We start from the raw sequence: 22307 nt of genomic DNA on the forward strand, positions 1-22307 counted from the left end.
ACTAAGTAATTTGATTTATGTTGAAACTTGCAGGCTTGTTAGATAAAATGGGAGTATTGATATCTATGTGAACATGACATATACATAAACATTCATGCAAAGCAAGAAAAAGAGTTGTGTTGTTGTTGTGCCTTGGCCCGTTCATTAGTGCGGAAATGAGATTCAGATTACAACCTCACCAAAAACACACTCAGTTGAACAGAATAAAATACAAGAAATAAAGACACCGAGAAATTTACGAGGTTCAGCAAAAATCCTGCCTACGTCCCCGGAGAGATATTGCTCTTCACTATGAGAATAACAGTACAAGTACACATGAGTTAAATCGACATAACCCAATCCCAAATCCCTTGTACACCCACTCATAGAATTTTCCCAAGACCCTCACTCTACCCCAAGAGTTCTTTCCCTAGAATACTTTTCACTCTAGCTCTCTTGATTTTCTCTCACCCATGCCCATGCTTTCCCATGGGAGAGCCGAATGCTCTCCCCACCTTGGTTGTTTTTCTGATGCCCTCACTCTCCCTCGCCAAACACTCTCAATATAAGGCAAAGTCATCATCATTAAGGCCAAGCCATCATGTCTTGCATCATCATTAAAGCAAAAACAAACATCATCATTAAAGTAAAAGCAAACATCATCATTATGTCTTTACTCATGATGTCCACCAAACTTTTGCTTTTACTTTGTCTGCAACTTTCATGCAACCCACACCATGTGATATTTCCACCAAAAGCAAACATAGGTCACTTCATTGTTGTTAACACATGACTCATAATTACTCACAAATGTATGAGCCAAACACAACAATCTCCACCTTGGCGAATACACCATGCAAAAATCCTTGCACCCATCACCAAAGCCCATTGGCCTTACGTACCAGCATGCACACTCTGAATCCACCTCATTGGTCCTGTTCCGATTCAGTCACTGCCAATGCATGTGCAGCTGCTGCAAGCTAAAAATCACAATTTAGCTTCAGACAGGATCTCGACACATCCTCGTCTCCTCCAGCAGGTTTTCCTCCTCTTCATTGTCTGCAACCTGGAAACTCGTCAGCGCGCCCGTTTCCAGCAACAACCCATCGAGCCAGACAAAATTCCTACACTTCCTCCTACCTCAGGATCATCTGATCACCTGTGAATCCTATAGCTCCACCTGCTGCAAAACCCCTGCAACACTTGAGACTAAACATCACCAGGAGAAGTGTTGCTTCGAGTACCTAGAGGACATACTCAAAGTCTTCCGCCACAAACTTGCTACAACCCGGCCTTGCACTCGTAACACTGTGGACCCTTGCCTCCGGAACCGAATCTGAACCTGTTGTCTCTCTCAGATCCTCTTTCTAATTTTCTTCCACGATTCCAACCTTTAATAACTTAAGCAGTCTTGTGCCCACTATCATCCATGGTCTCCTTTGTGTATCATTCCACACCAAAGAAGCTTGCACATGCTCCAAACTTACTGTAACTTTCCATGCAGTAAAGTTTCATAAGGTTCTCATACGAATCTGAAAGTGAGGGAAGAAGAAAGAGGCCTTTGTCTTCTTCCTCAACATCAACTTTCGTAGTTGATCTAAGCATCCCTGAACATAGCTTCCATTTCTTCAGGCTTCCATTACTCTCATTTACCAAGAGTAAAACCGCCTCTCCCATTAAACTGCTCAACTGAAAATTCCATGGTGAACAACAAATCTGGACCTCCAACGAACCAAGCCTCCAACGATGCTCTGATACCAATTGTTGTGCCTTGGCCCGTTCATTAGTGCGGAAATGAGATTCAGATTACAACCTCACCAAAAACACACTCAGTTGAACAGAATAAAATACAAGAAATAAAGACACCGAGAAATTTACGAGGTTCGGCAAAAATCCTGCCTACGTCCCCGGAGAGATATTGCTCTTCACTATGAGAATAACAGTACAAGTACACATGAGTTAAATCGACATAACCCAATCCCAAATCCCTTGTACACCCACTCATAGAATTTTCCCAAGACCCTCACTCTACCCCAAGAGTTCTTTCCCTAGAATACTTTTCACTCTAGCTCTCTTGATTTTCTCTCACCCATGCCCATGCTTTCCCATGGGAGAGCCGAATGCTCTCCCCACCTTGGTTGTTTTTCTGATGCCCTCACTCTCCCTCGCCAAACACTCTCAATATAAGGCAAAGTCATCATCATTAAGGCCAAGCCATCATGTCTTGCATCATCATTAAAGCAAAAACAAACATCATCATTAAAGTAAAAGCAAGCATCATCATTATGTCTTTACTCATGATGTCCATCAAACTTTTGCTTTTACTTTTTCTGCAACTTTCATGCAACCCACACCATGTGATATTTCCACCGAAAGCAAACATAGGTCACTTCATTGTTGTTAACACATGACTCATAATTACTCACAAATGTATGAGCCAAACACAACAGTTGTGTTAAGTTCTCACTTGTGTAAAGTGACATGCAAGGCCTCACCAACTTAGAAACCGTAAAATTTCGTGGATGTCACCTTCCGCAGAAAAGATGCACCAAGCTCTCAGGCCCCATTGGCTCAAGGTTTCTAACTTTCAGTTCTCCAGGAAACATGTTCCAGATATGAGGGGTATCTTTTGTCCCCTAGCCTTTCTCGTTATCAAAATTTCTTTACATTTTTTACTTCAGTTAAATACAGGTTTCTTGTTATATTCATCTGGTGATGATTTGAAAATCGAATTTCTGAACAAGTTCACTACTGGCACTTAGTCACACTGTACTAATTTCTGAACAAGTTTCATATCATGAGTACATTTTGATTCGTCTGCATAGAGATTTAATTTCTCAAACTTTAGAGCGAACCATCGAGATGAACTGAGATATTCTGATAGCACGGTGTGTTTTATGTACTCTAAGATCATATGATTTGTGCCTAATCTCATTTAGTAATCATATTCCTTTTGTTTCAATAAAAGCCACCATTAATTTGTCTTTTCAAGCATAGTAAACTTGAGTTTGATGCTTGGCTTACTTTGTATACTGCTTGCAGTAATATACGTAGTTCGTATGACTTTTCTTGAAGTTTTCACGGCTTTTGGTTTAAGGATGTAATCAGCATTGGCTGCCTGCTTCTCGTCACTGGATGCTGTTTCAATTTATCGTCAGATGGGCTAGAATCTTGCAACTCCGTTCGCTCAATGTAACACCTGCTGGAAAGATTTGTGCTACACACTGTCATGTGTTTTGAGAAGTTGATGATCATATTCCACACAGTTTTTACATCCAAGCTTCTAGAGAAAAATTGATTGCAAAAGGAAGCGAGAAAAAACTACAGTTACAGTTTACAAATGAAGATATAGTCAAAAACACACACGCACCGATCTGTCTAGCCAAAGATCGCTACTTTGGCCTAGGATTGCCAATGAAACACGCACACATCGATCTGTCTTATCTATAATCTGTTCTTCGAAAGCACATGGAAAATTCTATCTCTTTTGAAAGTTAAGAAACCTGATGCCGTAGGCAAAGATGAAGAAGAAGAGGAGCACCCAACCGAGATGTGCAAAGACTACTGCTACAAGGAAATCATAGTCATATCCCAAGTACTCCTTAAGGAATGCATCCACCGGCTTTGGCGCTGAGCCAGGAATTTCGAGTAACGTCTTCTTATCCCCAACTTGAGATGTGAAAACGCCATAGATTGTCCAAGCAACCGGGGAACACCAGTAGTACCACCTCCACCATATCGGGATTAGCTGAGACAATAACAGTAGAGCATGAGTTACTTTGGTCACTGCGTTATACTAGCTTCTAATTATATTTTCGTTTGCTTTTCGGATTGCATTCTCATATCTTATCTACTTTCGCGTACTAATGAAGATTAATTGTGATTACATACCGGCCTGGGAATGAGGAAGCCCGAAAATAAATTCCAGAAGCTGATGAAGAATGACATAACAACGGCAGCAATCTGACTGCCGGGAGTCAGTGCAACGACCATCATCCCGTACATAGAGAAGTACGTGAAGCACATGAATATGAAGTAGTAGAAGTACAAGAACTTCTCGACCTTCCAGTGGTAACCGATCATGGAATAGAGTAGAAGAGAATAGATGAAGGTTTGTATTGCAACATAAATTGTTTCTATAGCCACCTGCAGCACCAAAGAGAAGAAAATGACCATTTCCGTTTCTAGAGAAGAAAATGCGAGACAGATAGATATGGTCATATCGATTACCTGAGAAAATGCATATGGCAACTCGGAATACATTCCTGCTGCTCTTTCCCGATAAAATACTGTTCTCTCAATTGCCACAACAGTTTGCACCGAAGAAGCGTTGGAGGCTCCAAGGAAAAGAACAGCAGAATATGTAGCTCCCAATAGATTAATCAGGTCTTGTTGTTTGTGTCTGCAGATAATAGAATATGCCATTTAGCTTCATCTCAAATTCCATGCGTTACGTAAGCAATGTAGCTTGTTTAAAGAAATTTTCAAGTTTGAACATACATCTGGCTTCCTTTGCCCCAAAAGATTACACCGAATAAGATACCGATAACAATTGTCATGAAAAACCGGATTGCATTGTACTGCGAATTCCTCCAGTAAGACCACTGTTGTTTCCAGAAACAAGCCTTGCACTGAGTTATGAAGCTTTGCGAGTACTTGGTCGGGAAGTGAAGATCCTTGGAACCTGGTTGCGGAGTGCTTAGCTCCTTGATGAGCTCCTGATTCCTCCTGAAAAGTTGGGAAAATAGGACAAAATCAGGACACATGTAACGGCAAAGAGGTTGAGAGAAGAAGATGCAGTACATTACTTACTGATAGAGGTCGGAATTGGCATAAACTTCAGAGAAATCAAGGTTAAGTTGTGCCTCAACTGCAGTGGAGCTGATCTCTAGCATCCATGTCGCAGGATTGTAACCCTCTTTTATTTTCTGAACCCCTTCAATAGCCTACAAGAAGTTTTCGATATCAGTTATCTAATAGCCTAATTTTCAGAAAGTTTCTTCGAATTTGAGTCATGAGTACCACAAAAACTCACCTCAAAATACTCCACAAGTTTATGAGAATTACTACCTAGTGGTCCTGCATAAATAACTCTTCCTCCTCTTTTCATCAAAAGTAGCTGCAAGCGAAAAGATACAACGTCAAAGTTGAGCCAGTTGACAAAGTTAGAAACCATTACAAGTGACAATTGAGTCCAGAGATAAAAGATATATACCTCATCAAAGGATTCAAAGATATCAATGCTTGGTTGGTGGATTGTGCACACTACAGTTCGACCAGTATCTACCGTGTTCCTTACTGCGCGCATCACAATTGCAGCAGCTCTAGCATCAAGTCCTGATGTGGGTTCATCCATAAAGATAATGGAAGGATTAGCAACCAATTCTACAGCTATTGTGAGCCTCTTTCTCTGTTCAGTCGAAAGACCATCTACTCCTGGAAGTCCGACTAAAGCATTCCTCAACGGGTTAAGTTCAATGAGTTCCATCACTTCTTCAACAAACATCTACAAGATAAATGAAATTTATTGTCATCTATGATGCTTCGTACATGATTTAAAAAATTGTCCACAGGATAGTCATTATAGTACCTTTCGTGTTTCCTTCTTTACATCTGAAGCAAGACGCAACCACGAAGAATATAAAAGAGATTCGTAGACAGTCACATAGGGGGAATGGATGTCATTTTGTTCACAATAACCGCTAACTCGAGCAAATGTAGCTTGGTTTTTTGGGTACCCAGAAATGCTTATACTTCCCTCAATGTACCCGCCAGTCTTCCTTCCGGATAAGACATCCATCAAGGTTGTCTTCCCAGCACCGCTGACCCCTACTAATGCGGTTAGAACACCAGGCCTGAAAGCACCACTGACATCTCGTAGCAGTTGCAGTCTGGTCTCTTCAACCCCTTGACTCTTCATTTCCTGATGTTATGGGAAAAAAAATCTTGAACTAATACATATTCTTGTTTTTAATCTGATACAAATTTATGTGATTTCTAAAAATTTCAGTTGAAATATCAGGTAGTCAGCGATCTGTTACGTTTCGTTATAATTCACATTTACCATCAAATTGACTGAATAGAAATTGGAAGAAAATTTCATGGTGAACAGGAAAAATGGACTTACGGCAGGCATGTCCACGTAGTAATTCACATGGTTAAAAGCAAGTGAAAGAGGATGGAAGGGCAACATCATTCCTCTTCTAGCTTCATTGTTTGAAGAACTGGTACCTGCTGAGTTATCAGTACCTGTCAACTGTTTCTTCGTTTTTCTTTCAGAGTTTTCATCCGCGATGACAGCTTTAGAATCAACGAGTGCTGAAATTGAGTTCACGAAAACAACAATGAGTACAGGGCTCCTCATTTTATTCAAGTCAAGGAACCAAATTACTACTGTGAAATAGTGACTTACGCTTTAAAAATGTCAGTGCTGCAATGAAACCAATGTTGAAAAGAAGAGAATATCCAAGAAGTGCTCCAATGCAAATCCAGTACCAGTATTCATCTACAAACAGTCCTCTTTCCTTAAGGAGGGTCTTTCCGACTGTTGGTTGGCTAGAACCATTTATGGGCTGGGACACGAGAAAACAACATATATGAAAATAGCACAAAGTATATGAACTTACTGAAATTTAGAAAGAAAGTAAGAAATTTCTCATTTTCTTCTAGGCAATAGGATAACTTACAGTGCTCCATCTTTTGTCGAGAAACTCATTGATAGCGATGGCGTTTTGACCATACATCATAGGAGAAATATAGTAGCCCCAAATCATCCATGGTTTGATGTCATCTGCACAAAGACAAACCGTTACTGTTGAGTTGTGAAAATATGATCAAAATTTGCAAGATTCCTGGTACAGAATGATACATATGCAGCAGTATACGTCAAAACTATAAAAACCACAACCCGAAAAGAGAAGGATTAATACTTACTTTTGGAAACTATGAAACCTCCAAGCACAAAGACCATTAGCAAGGTAAAGGTGCCAATTGTGCTTGCAACTATTTCTGTTCTTCCGACAGCTGCAAGGAAACGGAAGAGGGAAAGGGCCATCTGATGCACTCCGAACAAGGCCAAGAATTGTTTGAAAAACCTGCATGGTCAACCTATAAGCAAACTTTACAAACGAATGGAACCAAAACTAGATAAATTAGCAGTTTAGCGTACTGACCTACTCGCAGCAGGTGCAAAACCAATTGTGTAATACGTAAGAATGATCCAAATGGCTGATTCCATCAGTGATATGGGAATTCTGAGGAGCCAAATGGGCAAGCCAAAAGCCCATCCTGGATAGAACAAGGCATCCCTCTGTTTAAAGAACACAGGAAGCCTCATAACTGTCATCGCAAGCTCTGCCATCCCGTTGAACATGACATTGATGAGACTGAAAAACAGTGCTCCCCAAAACTTTGGTGCATCTTCTAAGTGACCCGCTTTCATTTGCGTTCTTAGGAACACAGTGAATGCGATCGTAGCCATGATTGTTAACTGCACAGTTTTGAAAATATACACGAATGAATTGCGCTTCATCAGCAGCCATTCCCTCGAGAAGCAGGCCTTCAAGAGTTCCCAGTTGGAGATTCCGTACTTTTGTCTCACCAAAGCAGCAGGATGTACATTCGATCTGTCATAAGGAACTCTCAGATCTTCAGAAATCCTTTGGAAAATGTGGAAGGATTTGAAGGCCTGAGCAAACTCAGCTACGGGGATATATCTGTAAGGTTGATTCTTTCTAAACCAGTATTGTTCTTGGTCCTTCTTGGAAGTTACTTCTTGCAGAAAGTCGGCAACACCTTTCCTTTGTGGGCATTTGAAGCCCATATGTTCGAAAAATTCAAGAACATTCTCGCGAGAACCTTGGTAAACAATTTGACCCTCTGAAAGTAGAATAATGTCATCGAAAAGGTCAAATGTCTCCGGCGCAGGCTGCAGAAGAGAAATGACCATCGTGAGGTCCATGATATGAACCATCTGCTTCATGTACTTTATTATCTGAAATGTGGTGGAACTGTCCAAGCCTGTTGATATTTCATCCATGAAAAATGCTCTAGCCGGCCCAACTAACATTTCCCCTGCATCCGGTGTAAATGGTGATTCGATTAATCCTCACTACCACCAACAAAAGTATTCCTTCTAAGTTCTAACAGTAATTTTGTATACAATTAACAAATACCGGTAGTGACACGCTTCTTTTGCCCTCCAGAGATGCCCCGTTTCATGTCATTGCCCACCATAATATCCGCACAAATATCCAATCCAAGTATCTGTTCAAGAATTAGAAGATATTATGAATTTAGAACAGCAGTTGAAAAGTTTTTGGTTTCATGTGAGGGTAAAAAATTAACCTTGAGAAAATAATCTGTGATCAAACTTGTTTTCTGGCCAGCCACTGCTGTGGCTTTCATGAATGCGTCGATCTCAGGATCTGGTTGTATACCTTGTGCTTTCTCGCACCTTGATGCCTCTACCAACATTTCGTACCTGGTTCCAACTCCAAGGCAACGTCCAGAGAAATCCAAAGTCTCCCGAACTGTCATCTCACCGTAGTGAAGATCATGCTGGCTAATATAAGCACTAGTTCTCTGAGGAACAAATTCAGACAACTCATGGCCACAATAGGTGATTTTCCCAGTTACCTGTTCCCAAAATACCAGTTAGTGGGACTGAAGTTGTAGAAACACACACACACACACACAACCAGAGGGAGAGGAAGGCAGACCCTTAGATCATCATCAAGCTGCCCAGTAAGTGCCTTCAAGAATGTTGTTTTTCCGGAGGCAGGCGGTCCAAGAAGTAGACACATTCTGAAAAAAAAAATCCACATTCAATTAAAAAGGAACTTAGAAACCAAAATTAACAAGAAGAAGTTCTTATAGCTAATGCTAGTCTAAGCATACCAATTGTAGCATACAGTTTTTCTTGGCATATAGAATATAAATACTGCATCTTTTTCCTTTCTTGCATAACAGATATGTAGAATTTAGTGAATATACCTTGATGGTCTCACTATTCCACTAACATCTTGAAGTATCTTGACTACCCTTTTCTTTGAAGGAGAGAGCCCAACCAGTCCAAGAACCCCCTATACAAATCGAAATTAACGAGAAAAGGAAACGAGCTTTTATGCAGCTAGAAACATAAGCGATAAGGATGAACATGAAACTACTAATCTTCAATTTGAATTCATATCCATCATTTGGAAGTTTCGACCCAGTTATACTAGAATACAATTACTGGCACTCAAAGTCATCTTGCATTCGCCACCAAATGAAATGAATAAGGGATAAAGGAGTGCAGATTCCGGGGAATGACGATTTTGGGGTACAAATAACAATTTTCTTATTTTACTCTTACATATAAATTCAATCTTGCAGATGACCCTTGATGAAATTCTATTTGATTCATACAATGCAGAGGAAAGTTGATCCTTTATAACAAGGAAAATTGCTGAAGAATGTGATACCTCAATTGCATTTAAGGTGGAATTGATCAGAGTTGGAAGTGCCCTGGTCCCAACATATGCATCTCCCTCCGCTGATAGGTGCTCAAATCTCACTTCAATCTTAGGAACCTCAATTCCCACCCTATTTTTCCCAAAAGTAAAATTTAGTCAAAATTAAACAAGTCACTAATCAAACCACTTACTGAGATCAAATTAAAAATATATGTAAAAAATATTTAAAGAATGAAGTTGGACTTCCTAACAAGCCTAGGCGTAAACGAGTTGGTAGAGCAGCGTACTCGCCACCTCTATACGTACCCAAGTTTGAACTTCCCTCTCCAAAGTTTAGTTTAGATTAAATTAGAACATGGCTCGAATAAAAAAAAGTTGGAACTTCCCTATGTTTTCTTTCATTGCCTCACCATCCAAAACCCAAGGTTCAAAACATTGCAGACAAGAAGAGACACCAACCTGTCAGTTCTGTCTCTAATCCTCTTAAGGAGCTTCTCATTATCTTCCTCAACAATTTTTAATATGCTGTCCATCAACTGCTTCTTATCTTCAGTCTTAAGCTTAGTAATTTCAACCTCACCATGCTCCACCCTACCATTGCTCATCACCTTCCTCAAAATCCCCTTCCGCAGCCTATCATACGTTGGTAGCCGCTCTATCGCCGCCCACCTAAGCTCCTCCTCCTCTTCGCCGGCCCTGCTCCTCTGGAACACGTCTGGCTGCTCATTCCACATATCTTTTATGCTTATTGACCGCCAACTCATGCTACTTGCAGACCGCACCAGGCCATCTCCGGCGAATGCTCCCGCCATTTGTAAACTTTCCGGTCACCAGAAATTCAAGATAACTAAGCACTTATGAAATGAAAAGAATACCAACCATGCACACACAATGCATGTATTTGACAATTTGTTTACTTGTTGCACAAGGTACTGAGATGATGTCTGATGAGGTCTGCTCATATAAGGATGTTTGAGACTACATATATATAAGAAATAGCCAGATAATAGATCTAGAAGGCGTACGGATATGGAAGAAGGATCTCACATTACAGATGATAAATTAAGAATGGGAGCATTTTTGCATATTTGTTTTATTCAAAATTAGAGAATTGGAAGACAGTGCTAATTAACTATTTGGTACTTCAAGTGATACTGGTTGCCATGGAATAACATATGCTACTTTTTTTCCCTAATGGGAATATTGTGCTTTTGCTTTTCCAAAGAATAGTTAATATTATATGGACTTCATAGATGATATGCGTGAAGATAAAGCAAAGCAATCTATTCTTCTACTTTATTCGGTTTCTTTTCGGTTTCTATATATCATTTTCTATCTCCAAAGAATTCTAATCAGCTCTACCAGTAAAAGAGAGAGAGTTGTTGAGTGTCGCATCGGGTAATTAAGGTTTTTGTATGTGCATATACCGATTTGGGCAACTTTTGATATTGGCTAATTAGTTTAAGAGTAAATTGTAGCAATACAGTCTCAACTTTAATCAAATTAGAGCAATGATCTCTCAACTAAAAATCAATTACCATTGGTCCCCCAACTCATCAAAATGTGTAACTATGGTCCTTTTTGTCAACTTCGTCAAAATAAGTTATGTTGGAAGAACTATTGCAACAATTGGGGTATCTCAACTCATCAAAACGTTTAGCTATAGTCATTTTCATCAACTTCGTTAGAATTTTGTCAAATTGAATTATGTTGGAAGGACCATTGCTACAATTAGGTTAAAGTTGAGGAATCATTGCTCCAATTGGGTTAAAGTTAAGGGACCATTTCTCCAGTTGGATTAAAGTTGAGAGGCCAATGATAATTGATTTTTAGTTGAGGGACCACAACTGCACATTTTGATGATTTGAGGGATCAATGGTAATGAACTTTTAGTTGAGGAACCACTGTTCCAATTGTGCTCAACTTAATGGACCAATGCTACAAATTACTCTTAGTTTAATGGTGGGACTTCAACTTCTTACTCGGGTGTTTTCTATTATTATTATTATTATGCAAAAGAAAGAGTAAAAGTTCCCCCATTAATCGCATCAGTACCTTCCTCGCATAACCACTCATGCAATTAATAGGTGTGCTTTTTTTTTTTTTTTTTTTAATGCAAAAGGCCTTGAGCTAATTAAATTGAAGTCATTTGATATAAGTTATGATTTGTTTTGTGAGATGACCAATGCAAGACTTTTTACTTTATTCAACAAACGATAATTCCATAAAGAAAAACATTCATCCATCTGCTCGGTAGGTCAAGGCATTTACAATCTTGATAGACAATAAAAACCAAAAAGAGTGTATAATCGCTTTATCAGGTGATGAATCTGTACATCTTTATTTTTTTGTGGCCAAGTACTCTTGATTTCTCGTACAAAAGATTGACACAATTTGAATGAGGAATACGTAAATCTTTAGTAGCTAATGACTCTTGATTTATTGTACAAAGATTGACAGGGAAATGATTTCCGCACAAACATAAATCAATCGTTTACTTCTCAAGTGCCGTTTGTTTAAATAAGTTCTTTTTTTTTTTTAAGAAAAAGATATATATATCCCAATTAGGGAAGAATATAGCAGTACAGTATACCATGTTTTCAAGTTTTAATTGATTCCATATCAAGAAATGATTTCTCATGTTTGGTTAAACAGAAGAATGCCAAGCCTTTTACTTTATCAAACATCAAAGAATACAAACAATACGAAAGAAGTGAACATAATTTCTTGCATCTGACTCAATACTATATCAATACACAACTTGAAGGTTTCTCAGCTTAGCTGCACATAGAAGTTGCTTATCTCCTCTGGAAGTTAAGGTACTTGATGCCGTAGGCAAAGACGAAGAAGAAGAGAAGGACCCAACCAATATGAGCAAACACCACGGGGATTAAAAAGTCGTAGTCATAACCAAAGTTATCTTTAATGAACACATCCACTCTCACTTCTCCCTGAGAAGTTACAATCAGATCCTTGTTGTCGCCAACTTGAGACGCGAAGATGCCATAGATTGACCAAGCAATTGGAGACCCCCAGTAGTACCACCTCCACCACACCGGAATTAGCTACAAGATAAAGCATGAGTTGTTACGATCGCAATGATAGAGAAAATTTCTTGTTGAACAAGCTAAGTTCGGTGAAATTCATCGAGTAATCTAATTGGGGTTTTAACAATTGAATCCCTACTCTTTCATCACTTTCGTGTCATAAAGTCCCAATAAGAAAAGTAACTGAGAGTTTCAAATGACATACCGGCCTGGAAATGAGGAAACCGGAGAACAAGTTCCAGAAGCTCGTGAAGAAGGAAGAAACGATTGCAGCAATTTGATGGCCAGGAGTTAGTGCAACCATCATCATTCCGTACATGGACATGTAGGTAAAGCACATGAATATGAAGTAGTAGAAGTACAAAAACTTCTCCACCGTCCAAACGTACCCGATCATAGAATACAGAATGCATGAATACATAAAGGTTTGGATTGCAACGTAAATTGTCTCAATAGCAACCTGCACCAGCACCAAAAACAGGAATCAATTCCAGCTACATCTTAGTTTATTAAAAAAGCTTGGAAACACATATCTTATAAAACTTCCAATTTCTTACCTGAGCAAATGCATAAGGTAACTCTGAATACATCCCTGCAGCTCTTTCACGGTAGAAGACTGTTCTCTCAATCGCAACCACAGATTGCACAGCATTAGCATTGCTTGCTCCAAGGAAAAGAACAGCGGAATAGGTAGCTCCCAAAAGATTTATCAAGTCTTGTTGTTTATGTCTGTTCACAAGATAACAGTTATACAATATTGTATAAGTGACAAAACACATCTTGAATGGAGAAAACAAGCAATTGAGTCACAAATTTAGAGGGAAGAATATGTAGCTGATTATAAAGTTATAAAAATTACATGGAGTCTCCTTTGCCCCAGAAGATAACACCAAATAGTATGCCAATACCAGCTGTCATGAAAAGCCTAATGGCATTGTATCGCGAGTTCCTCCAGTACGACCAGTGTTGTTTCCAAAAGCAAGCATGGCATTGAGTTATGAAACTTTGTGAGTATTGGGTGGGAAAGTAAAGGTCACTAGAACCAGGTTGTGGTGTGCTCAGTTCCTTGATAAGTTCCTGATTTTGTCTGAACAGGTGAAGAAAATAAATGTAAGGAACTAATTTTAACAAACAGAAGGGGAACAAAATTAATACTATACATGTTTTCTACCTATAGAGTTCAGAATTTGCAAAAATTTCTGCGAAGTCAACGTTGTTTTGAGCCTCAACTGAAGCTGAGCTGACCTCTAACATCCAAGTAGCAGGATTGTAGCCTTCTTTAATCTTGGGAACTCCAGGAATTGCCTGCAAGAAGGTTTTCGATATTATCCAAACTTTTTAACTCTAAACTCATCAATATATAGAAACTCTTACTGCCTAATAGATCATACAGTTCTATTGAAATAGAGAATTCAACCTTCAAGTCCGACGAATGGTGATAGAATAAGTCAGGTCTAAATAAGCTAGGTAAAGTATAAACTTACCTCGAAATATTCAACAAGCTTGTGGGACTGGGGACCTAGAGGTCCAGCATAAATGACTTGTCCTCCTCTTTTCATTAAGAATAACTGCAACGTGAAACACAGTTGAGATGAAATTTGGCACAAGAAATAGTGAACAATGTTGCAGATTTAATAGATCTGGAATCAAATTATACCTCATCAAAAGCTTCAAAAATGTCAATGCTAGGCTGGTGAATAGTGCAAACAACAGTTCGCCCGGTATCCACAGTATTTCTTACAGTACGCATAACAATAGCAGCTGCTCTAGCATCAAGACCTGATGTCGGCTCATCCATGAAGATGATGGAAGGGTTGGCAACCAATTCTACAGCAATGGTAAGCCTCTTTCTCTGCTCAGTTGAAAGTCCATCAACTCCCGGAAGTCCAACTAAAGCATTTCTCAACGGGTTAAGCTCGACCAAATCCATAACCTCATCAACAAACATCTGCAGAAGGGAATCAATCAGAGTTAACATCAAACTCATCATGTTTTTTGTTTATGAAACAACTGTTTATAGGTTAGTAAAAACAAAGATCTACAGATATTAAGTTGCATATAACCAGAAAATTAAATGTTAAAATTAATCATTAAAAGTATATAGGCATGATTAAATAAACAACATGCCTTTCGTGTAGACTTCGTAACGTCCTGGGCAAGACGCAGCCAAGCAGAGTATAAGAGAGATTCATAAACAGTCACATATGGTGAATGAATGTCGTTTTGTTCACAATAACCGCTGACCCGAGCAAATGTGGCTTGGTTCTTTGGGTATCCAGAGATGCTAATGCTTCCTTCAATGTATCCGCCGGTCTTTCTTCCAGCTAAGACATCCATCAAGGTAGTTTTTCCAGCACCACTAACACCAACTAATGCAGTCAGGATACCTGGCCTGAATGCACCACTAACATCTCGAAGTAGTTGGAGTCGAGTCTCTTCAATCCCTTGGGTTTTCATTTCCTGATAACGACACAAAATTGTTACTACCCAGAATCATACTTGACACATGATAGACATGTATTTGTAATTCTGTTAACTTCTCTGTTGATATATATAGGACGGATTTAAAGTCAGTGCAAGAAAAAGAAAAAAAAAGACTTACCAGAGGCATATCCACATAGTAGTTGACATGGTTGAAAGCTAGTGAAAGGGGCTGGAAGGGCAGAACCATTCCTCGTTTCACTTGACCATTTGAACTACTTCCCTGAGCGTTTTGCACTTGCATATCAATACCTGCAGTTGTCATGTTGCAGAATCAGTAAAAACGTTGCAGAATCAGTAAAAACATTGAATTGAGGATTGACTAGAAATATCAATTTGAACCTTCTGAATTGGATGTCGATCGTGGCTTCTTATCGGTTTCAGAGCCATCATCATTGATCAGAGTTTTGGTACCGCCAAGAGCTAAAAGGGAGTCAAGAAAACAAATAATCAATACTTGAATCCTTAGAATGAAAATAGCTGAATGACAAATGAAACTGATTACTTACGATTTAAGAAGGTCAGTGCTCCAATGAAAAGAACATTAAAAAGAACCGAAAACCCGAGGAGTGCTCCAATACAAATCCAATACCAATATTCTTCTGTAAACAGGCCTCTTTCCCTCAGAATGGTCTGTCCGACAGTGGGCATACGGCCGTTAGGGAGAGGCTGTGCCATGGAAAACAAAAAAGAGTTTTGTTAACATTAAGCAGTTGCACCTGAGTATAAACCTCAACCGTAATTATTAATGTAAAGAAAACTGAGATTTAAGAGAACATACAGCGCTCCATCTTTTATCAAGATACTCGTTGATAGCAATTGCATTTTGTCCATACATCATAGGTGAAGAATAGAACCCCCATATCATCCACGGCTTAATATCATCTACACACGAGAAATGAGAGTGCATTTAACATATTGACATATATGAAATCGTCTAGCAGTCAAATCGATATAAGCTGCAGCTTGCGTACTTTGAAAGTAAATACTTTGACAGTGAACAAAGAAGGATTCTAACCTCTAGCAACAATATAACCTCCGAGAATAAAAACCAATAGCAGTGTAAATGAACCAATTGTGTTTGCAACAACTTCTGTTCTTCCAAGTGCAGCGATGAAACGGAACATGGAGACTGCCATCTGATGTATACCAAAGAAAGCCAAGAACTGTTTGAAGAACCTGCACATATTGGATGTAGGTAAGACAGACGAACTTTTTAAACTTCTGAGAGCAATACGAGTGATAAAATAAAACTTACCTACTGGCAGCAGGTGCAAATCCTATGGTGTAATATGTTAAAGCTATCCATATAAAAGATTCCATAAATGAAATGGGAATTCTGGTTAGCCAAATGGGCAACCCAAAAGCCCACCCCGGGTAGAACAAGGCATCCCTCTGTTTAAAGAACACTGGAAGCCTGAAAACTGTCATTGAAAGTTCTGCCACTCCATTAAACATGACATTGATGAGACTGAAAAACAGCGCTCCCCAAAACCTTGCCGAATCCTCTTCTTTCCCATGTTTCATTTCAGTTCTTAAAAATACCGTGAAAGCAATTGTTGCCATGATGGTTATCTGCGTAGTTTTGAATATGTATACGAAAGAGTTACGCTGCATCAGCAGCCATTCCCTTTGTAAGCATGCCTTGAAGAGCTCCATATTAGATATTCCGTACTTTTCCTTCACCAAGGCAGCAGGATGGGCTGATCTTTTATCATATGGAACTCTCAGTTCTTCCACAAGCCGTTGACCAATATGAAAAGAGTTGAAAGCGTCTACAAAATCTGTGACCGAGATATATCTATAAGGTTGGTTCTTCCGATACCAGTATTGTTCTTGGTCCTTCTTTGAGGTCACTTCTTGCAAGAAGTCTGCAACACCTTTTCTGTCAGGGCATCTGAATCCCATATATTCGAAGAATTCAAGCACGTTCTCACGCGGGCCTTGGTACACAATCTGACCCTCAGAAATAAGAATAATATCATCAAAAAGATCATATGTCTCAGGCGCAGGCTGCAAGAGAGAGATGACCATTGTCACATCCATAATATGAACCATCTGCCTCATGAACTTGGTAATCTGAAAGGTTGTGGAACTGTCCAACCCCGTTGAGATTTCATCCATGAAAAATGCTTTCGCTGGTCCAGCCAACATTTCTCCTGCACATTCAATTATCATTGTAAGTGTACTTGATTATTCAAACCCCTAATGGTAGTTTTAATATGTAATTTGACATATAGAAATGTACCGGTTGTTACACGCTTCTTTTGCCCACCAGAGATACCCCTTCTCATATCATCACCCACCATTATATCAGCACATATATCTAATCCAAGTATCTGTCAGAAGAATAGAACATTACTAATTTAGAACCATGCAAATAGATATCAAGGATACAGCGTTATGAATGGACTTACGAACCTTGAGAACATAATCTGTGATCAAGCTAGTTTCGGTGCCTGCCATAGATGTGGCTTTCATGAATGCATCGATTTCAGGATCAGGTTTGATACCTGCATCTTTCTCCCTTCTAGACATCTCTACTAGCATATCATACCTTGTTCCAACTCCAAGGCAACGTCCAGAGAAATCCAGTGTTTCGCGAACTGTCATCTCACCATAATGGAGATCATGCTGACTGATATAAGCAGAGGTTCTCTGAGGCACAAATTCATGGAATTCATGGCCACAGTAGGTCACTTTCCCAGTTACCTGTTAAAACCCCAACTTGTCAACACATACGAAAGAAGTAAACATGAATGCAGGTTAATAATATTGACATAAAATTATCAAAGGGGACAGGATGACAAACCCTTAGATCCCTATCAAGTTTGCCAGCAAGTGCTTTCAGTAGCGTTGTTTTCCCTGATGATGGAGGTCCAAGAAGCAATGTCATCCTGAAAATCATACAAAACAAGTGCATGGACGGAGTTCAGAAACAAAACTAATTTACATGAGTAGGCTTCGATATTCATTTCATCGGAAAAGTAAGTTTGTATTGTCCCTTAAAGACGTTAGATACGTAAATACATGAGCATACCTTGATGGTTTAACAATACCGCTCACATCTTGGAGTATCTTGACGATTCTTTTGTTCGATTTTGAGAGTCCAATCAATCCAATTAGTCCCTGCTCACAGGTATTAAAATTTAGAAATCTAAGATCCACTAGGGAAATACTAGATTAAGAAGTAAAATTTGGTATTAGGAGATGTCAAAACAATACCTCAATTTGGTTCAAGGTAGAATTCAGCAAAGTTGGAAGAGCTCTGGTGCCAACATATGCATCTCCCTCTATTGATAAATTCTCAAATCTAACCTCAACCTTAGGAATGTCGATACCGACCCTGTTTCCGCATCAAAAAAACAAAACTTACAATCTAATCCAAATCATACATGATTTGCAAGCAAACAAAGAAAAAACTCCATCTTCGAATAGTAAGTCTTATGTTTTATGATTTCAAAGATTTAAAACTTCACCTCCCCTGAAGCCAATAGTTGTGACTAGCCTATTATAAAATCAGACTCACATTCCTAATGGAACTTGCGTCCCACAACTTACATGCAACCAAAGGAACCCTAAATTTTCAAAGTCGAAATTTTTTCTTTTTCGTCCTGCTTTCTCATCAACCAAACAATCTATGCACAAGAGAAGGAGAGACAACACATACCTGTCGTTTCGAGCCCTGAGCCTCTTCAAGAACCTTTCATTATCATCCTCAACAACCTTAAGTATGCTCTCCATCAACTGCTTCTTGTCTTGTACCCCAAGTTTCGCAACATCAACTTCTTCAGTCACATACCTCCCATTGCTCATGGCCTGTCTCAACATTCCCTTCCTCATCCTATCATACGTTGGCAGTCGCTCTATGGCAGCCCACTTGAGCTCCTCCTCCTCATCCACCATCTGCTGCCTGCTGCTCCGCTGGAACACATCTGGAGCATTCCACATTTCTCTAACACTAGTAGACCGCCAGCTCCTCCGGCTGCTACTCCGGCTGCTACTCTGCCTAGCTAAATCATCCACCCCCAATGGTGGTGACGCCATTTTTATGGTCCAAAAGCAATCAAATCACTCACAACTCAAATATTTCTGATAATTTGCTGGGAAGCGATTGGACTTGATTAATGTCCCTGGAATTCGGGGCACGCTAAAGTTGAAACAATAGTGATCAACTATGTAATGCTAACCCTAGAATGTGATTTTCTTTCGTCCTTCAAAAATTCTTCAACACCTTTTGGCCGAAGAATTATGAACACATGTGAGAAAAGAGGGAGAGATATATAGGGAAAAAAAATTCTTCACAGTAAATTCTGGTTGAAAAATCAAACGGGAATGTGTCAGCAAAAATAAAAAAAAAAGTTAGAAATCAACTGAGACTACTTTGAATTTTCCTGCGTTTTTTTTTTCCTACGCAATTTACTACTTTTAGTACTTTTGTTGGTGTGAATTTCTTTGTGAGCACTAGGATTTTTAATAACTGTCGCAGAAGTTGACCGCCCCATATTCTAGATGGTCATATTCTTATGTGGGCGAATAATTCAACACACGTGAAATTTATGAACTGGAGAAAATTCCAATATTCTCAATTTTCTCCTTTTCCTATCTTCGAAACTTCGCAGGCTTTTCATATTATTGTTGAGGCTATTTGGTATTGTTGATGAAAATGCTAAAAGTGTTTTTTGATAACAAAAAATACTTCTAATTACGTTTGTAAAAAAAACATAAAGTGCTTATTGGTTGAAATTCTACAGGCTCGTTTGGATGTACTTTTAAAATGACTGAAAACGCTTTTAGAGAAAATATTTTTGGATTCCAAAAGCATTTAAAGTGTTTTCTACAAGAAGCACCAGTTATGTGTTTCTTCTAGAAAGCACTTTAAGTGCTTTTTCAGGATTTACTTGCATGCTTACCAAAAATTGGTTCTAAAAACATTCGATCATTTTAAAGCACATCCAAACGAGCTCTACTTCTAACTATGTTTTTGCTTTTAATAGAAAACTGAAAATTTTAGGTTTTAATGCAAGGGTATGATCTTATAAGTTGTGACTCTGCTTTTTGGAAACTTGCTATTGAAGCAGCAGTTTGAAGTTTATTTTTCTCTAAAGCACTTCGGATTTTCTATAAATCTATATCTATAAATCTATCTTTTTGTAATAAAAGTACTTCTATTATAATCGCTTATGAAGAAAAATGCTTCTTATAAAAGATGTCTCAAATAGCCCTTAACTATGCTCATAAATTGGTATGAGCACCATTTAAAATTGGTTTAACTTCAAAGTAAAAATTTCTGTTTGAACTAGATAATGAGACTCTTCAAATGGCAGTGCGGTGACACCTAACTTGCATTGCACAATTGCACTGTTGACATCTCATTGCCACTGCACTACCACTTGTGTCTCTCTAAATTCAAATAGTGTGTTGAATTTGGCATGTGTGACTGTTTTTTCTTCATTACGGTTTTCTTCACGTAGTTTCATCCTCATAAAGTTTGTTCAAAGTGATTTATGTTTAACATGACAGCTTCGACGTATGTTTTGACCTTTTTTTAATGAAATCCCCATGATTAAAGTGAATAGCTGTTAGAGATTATGAAATAATTAGTCCAACTATAAAAATTAAATTTTAGGATGTGTCCTCGACAATTTGGTGCATAGATAGTTGTATTAGCACAATCATGACCTAAGAGGGAGGGTTACTTTGCAACTAAGCAAGTTTATTTGAGGTTTTAATAGAACCCTTCTGACATTTGCATCTAACTTTCTTTTAGCAAATCAATACTATTATATTTGTGACTTTTGTAAATGTTTAGGAAATTCAGTTATAAACAAGTAAAGAGAAGTTGTAATATTTTCCTTTAGTATAATTATTACTATCGATGTCACGGGTTTATAGGGAAATTAGTACAAACACCAACTGGATTATTAGGGGTGTTGACCAAAACTAAAAATCTCGCCAGTTTACCGTCCAGACTCTAGTTTTAGTGTAGATGTGCCATTTCTGTAATTTCCATTAAAAATTCATCATGTGTTATGCACATGAACCTTTTTTTCAGGTGTCGATTCAAGGTAGAAACTCTGTTAACTACAACTTTGTTTTTGAGGAGAAGAAAAATTGTCCCACGAGTTTTTTTACTTATTATTGTTACAAATGATATTACTACTATAACTTGCACTAAGGGAGGGTTGAGGGTTTGAACTTGAACCGCAATGTGTTAACTGAATTCTTACTTACACTGAGTCATCAAGGGGGTCTTAAGTCACAAATATACCCTTGGAAGGGTCTCATAAATTTTTGATGTAAAATCATAAAGGTGGTACATTCACACTAAATCATGAGTTTGGCTGATTAATTCTCAAAAAAAAAAATGTCATCTCAGGTGATATTTGTCAATTTTCCCCCATCTATGTGTTGTACAACTTGTACTCAGCAGGCTGCTGGATTTCTTAAATAAATATCTAAGTTTGAAAAAAAACAAAGTGACAAATGCCACACTTCCTTTTGGACGTTCTTAACTGTTGGATGTGATTGAAGAGAGATGGATGCTTGAATCTAATACTTCATTCCTTAGTTTGAAATTTCGTTTTGATAATTTTCTTTAGAGTTTTTATGAGTTGCTTATTATAAAATATCAACTTTGTTTTCTGTCTATTATAACAAGTTAATTAGTGAAATCAAGGTCACTCTGAATTACTTGAATTACAAACTTACAACTTTAAAAACATTAAGCTGCAAATTTGAATTTAATCAACTTAGTTAAAAAGCAGTATGTTTTACTCACTGCATTCAAGTTCGACTTATCTCTTGATAGTTCAGATCAATTTTCTGTAATTAAAAAAAATTATAAGCTAATAAACATTGAAAAGTATACTGTGAACTCTGACAAAAAAAAATTAGTGAAATTTGTCAGCCATTAGGGTTGATAGGGTATACAAATATCCTGCAAAGCTGTATTAAGATAATGACAAGTACCTAAAATCAATTTTCTTCTAGTAATCGTTGTTTTTTGACTTGAGTACGGTAGTTAGAGGTTGCCAAGATATTCAAAAGCTTCAATCAAAAATTACTCAAAATTCTAGAACGAGGGGCTTGAATAATAAGGTGTTAAAAGTCGTGGGCAAAACCGATCATGCTTTTATGTCTGACCTGTGACTTAACATGGGAAAGGATTCTCTCTTATTCTTTTCATCCAGTCCATAAAGGCACACAATTCGAGCTTTTGAAATTTGATATAATGACTAAAGTTATTATAATTTTTAAAAATGAATATTTATTTGTAGTCGTTAAATCAAATTTCAAAAGTTCAAATGGTATACTTTGATAGACTTGGTGTAAAAGTTCCGTA

General features: G+C 38.3%; 2 protein-coding genes across 2 annotated transcripts; both read right to left on the reverse strand.

The window, feature by feature from the left end:
- Positions 1–3211: 3211 nt before the first annotated feature.
- LOC103413074 (pleiotropic drug resistance protein 2-like) lies at positions 3212–10580 on the reverse strand. The gene is made up of 19 exons (XM_008351565.4): positions 9894–10580; positions 9444–9564; positions 8974–9062; positions 8700–8784; positions 8326–8616; positions 8154–8244; positions 7152–8052; positions 6913–7073; positions 6666–6769; positions 6392–6551; positions 6107–6297; positions 5570–5902; positions 5195–5485; positions 5015–5098; positions 4792–4925; positions 4480–4707; positions 4210–4381; positions 3871–4125; positions 3212–3727 (listed from the first exon to the last, which is right to left on the reverse strand). The coding sequence occupies exons 1-19, from the start codon at positions 10244–10246 to the stop codon at positions 3458–3460; spliced, it is 4314 nt and encodes a 1437-aa protein (XP_008349787.1). The 5' UTR covers positions 10247–10580; the 3' UTR covers positions 3212–3457.
- A 1449-nt stretch (positions 10581–12029) lies between these two features.
- On the reverse strand, positions 12030–19215 carry LOC103413073 (pleiotropic drug resistance protein 2-like). Its single transcript, XM_008351564.4, has 20 exons — positions 18633–19215; positions 18188–18308; positions 18003–18091; positions 17775–17859; positions 17384–17674; positions 17211–17301; positions 16221–17121; positions 15981–16141; positions 15744–15847; positions 15472–15631; positions 15305–15385; positions 15084–15214; positions 14609–14941; positions 14139–14429; positions 13966–14049; positions 13653–13786; positions 13341–13568; positions 13039–13210; positions 12687–12941; positions 12030–12499 (listed from the first exon to the last, which is right to left on the reverse strand). Exons 1-20 carry the CDS (start codon positions 19007–19009, stop codon positions 12233–12235), a joined length of 4356 nt encoding a protein of 1451 aa, XP_008349786.1. The 5' UTR covers positions 19010–19215; the 3' UTR covers positions 12030–12232.
- Between the last annotated feature and the right edge of the window lie 3092 nt (positions 19216–22307).

The sequence above is a fragment of the Malus domestica genome, chromosome 11 (genome assembly GCF_042453785.1).
Source record: "Malus domestica chromosome 11, GDT2T_hap1".
NCBI lineage: Eukaryota > Viridiplantae > Streptophyta > Magnoliopsida > Rosales > Rosaceae > Malus > Malus domestica.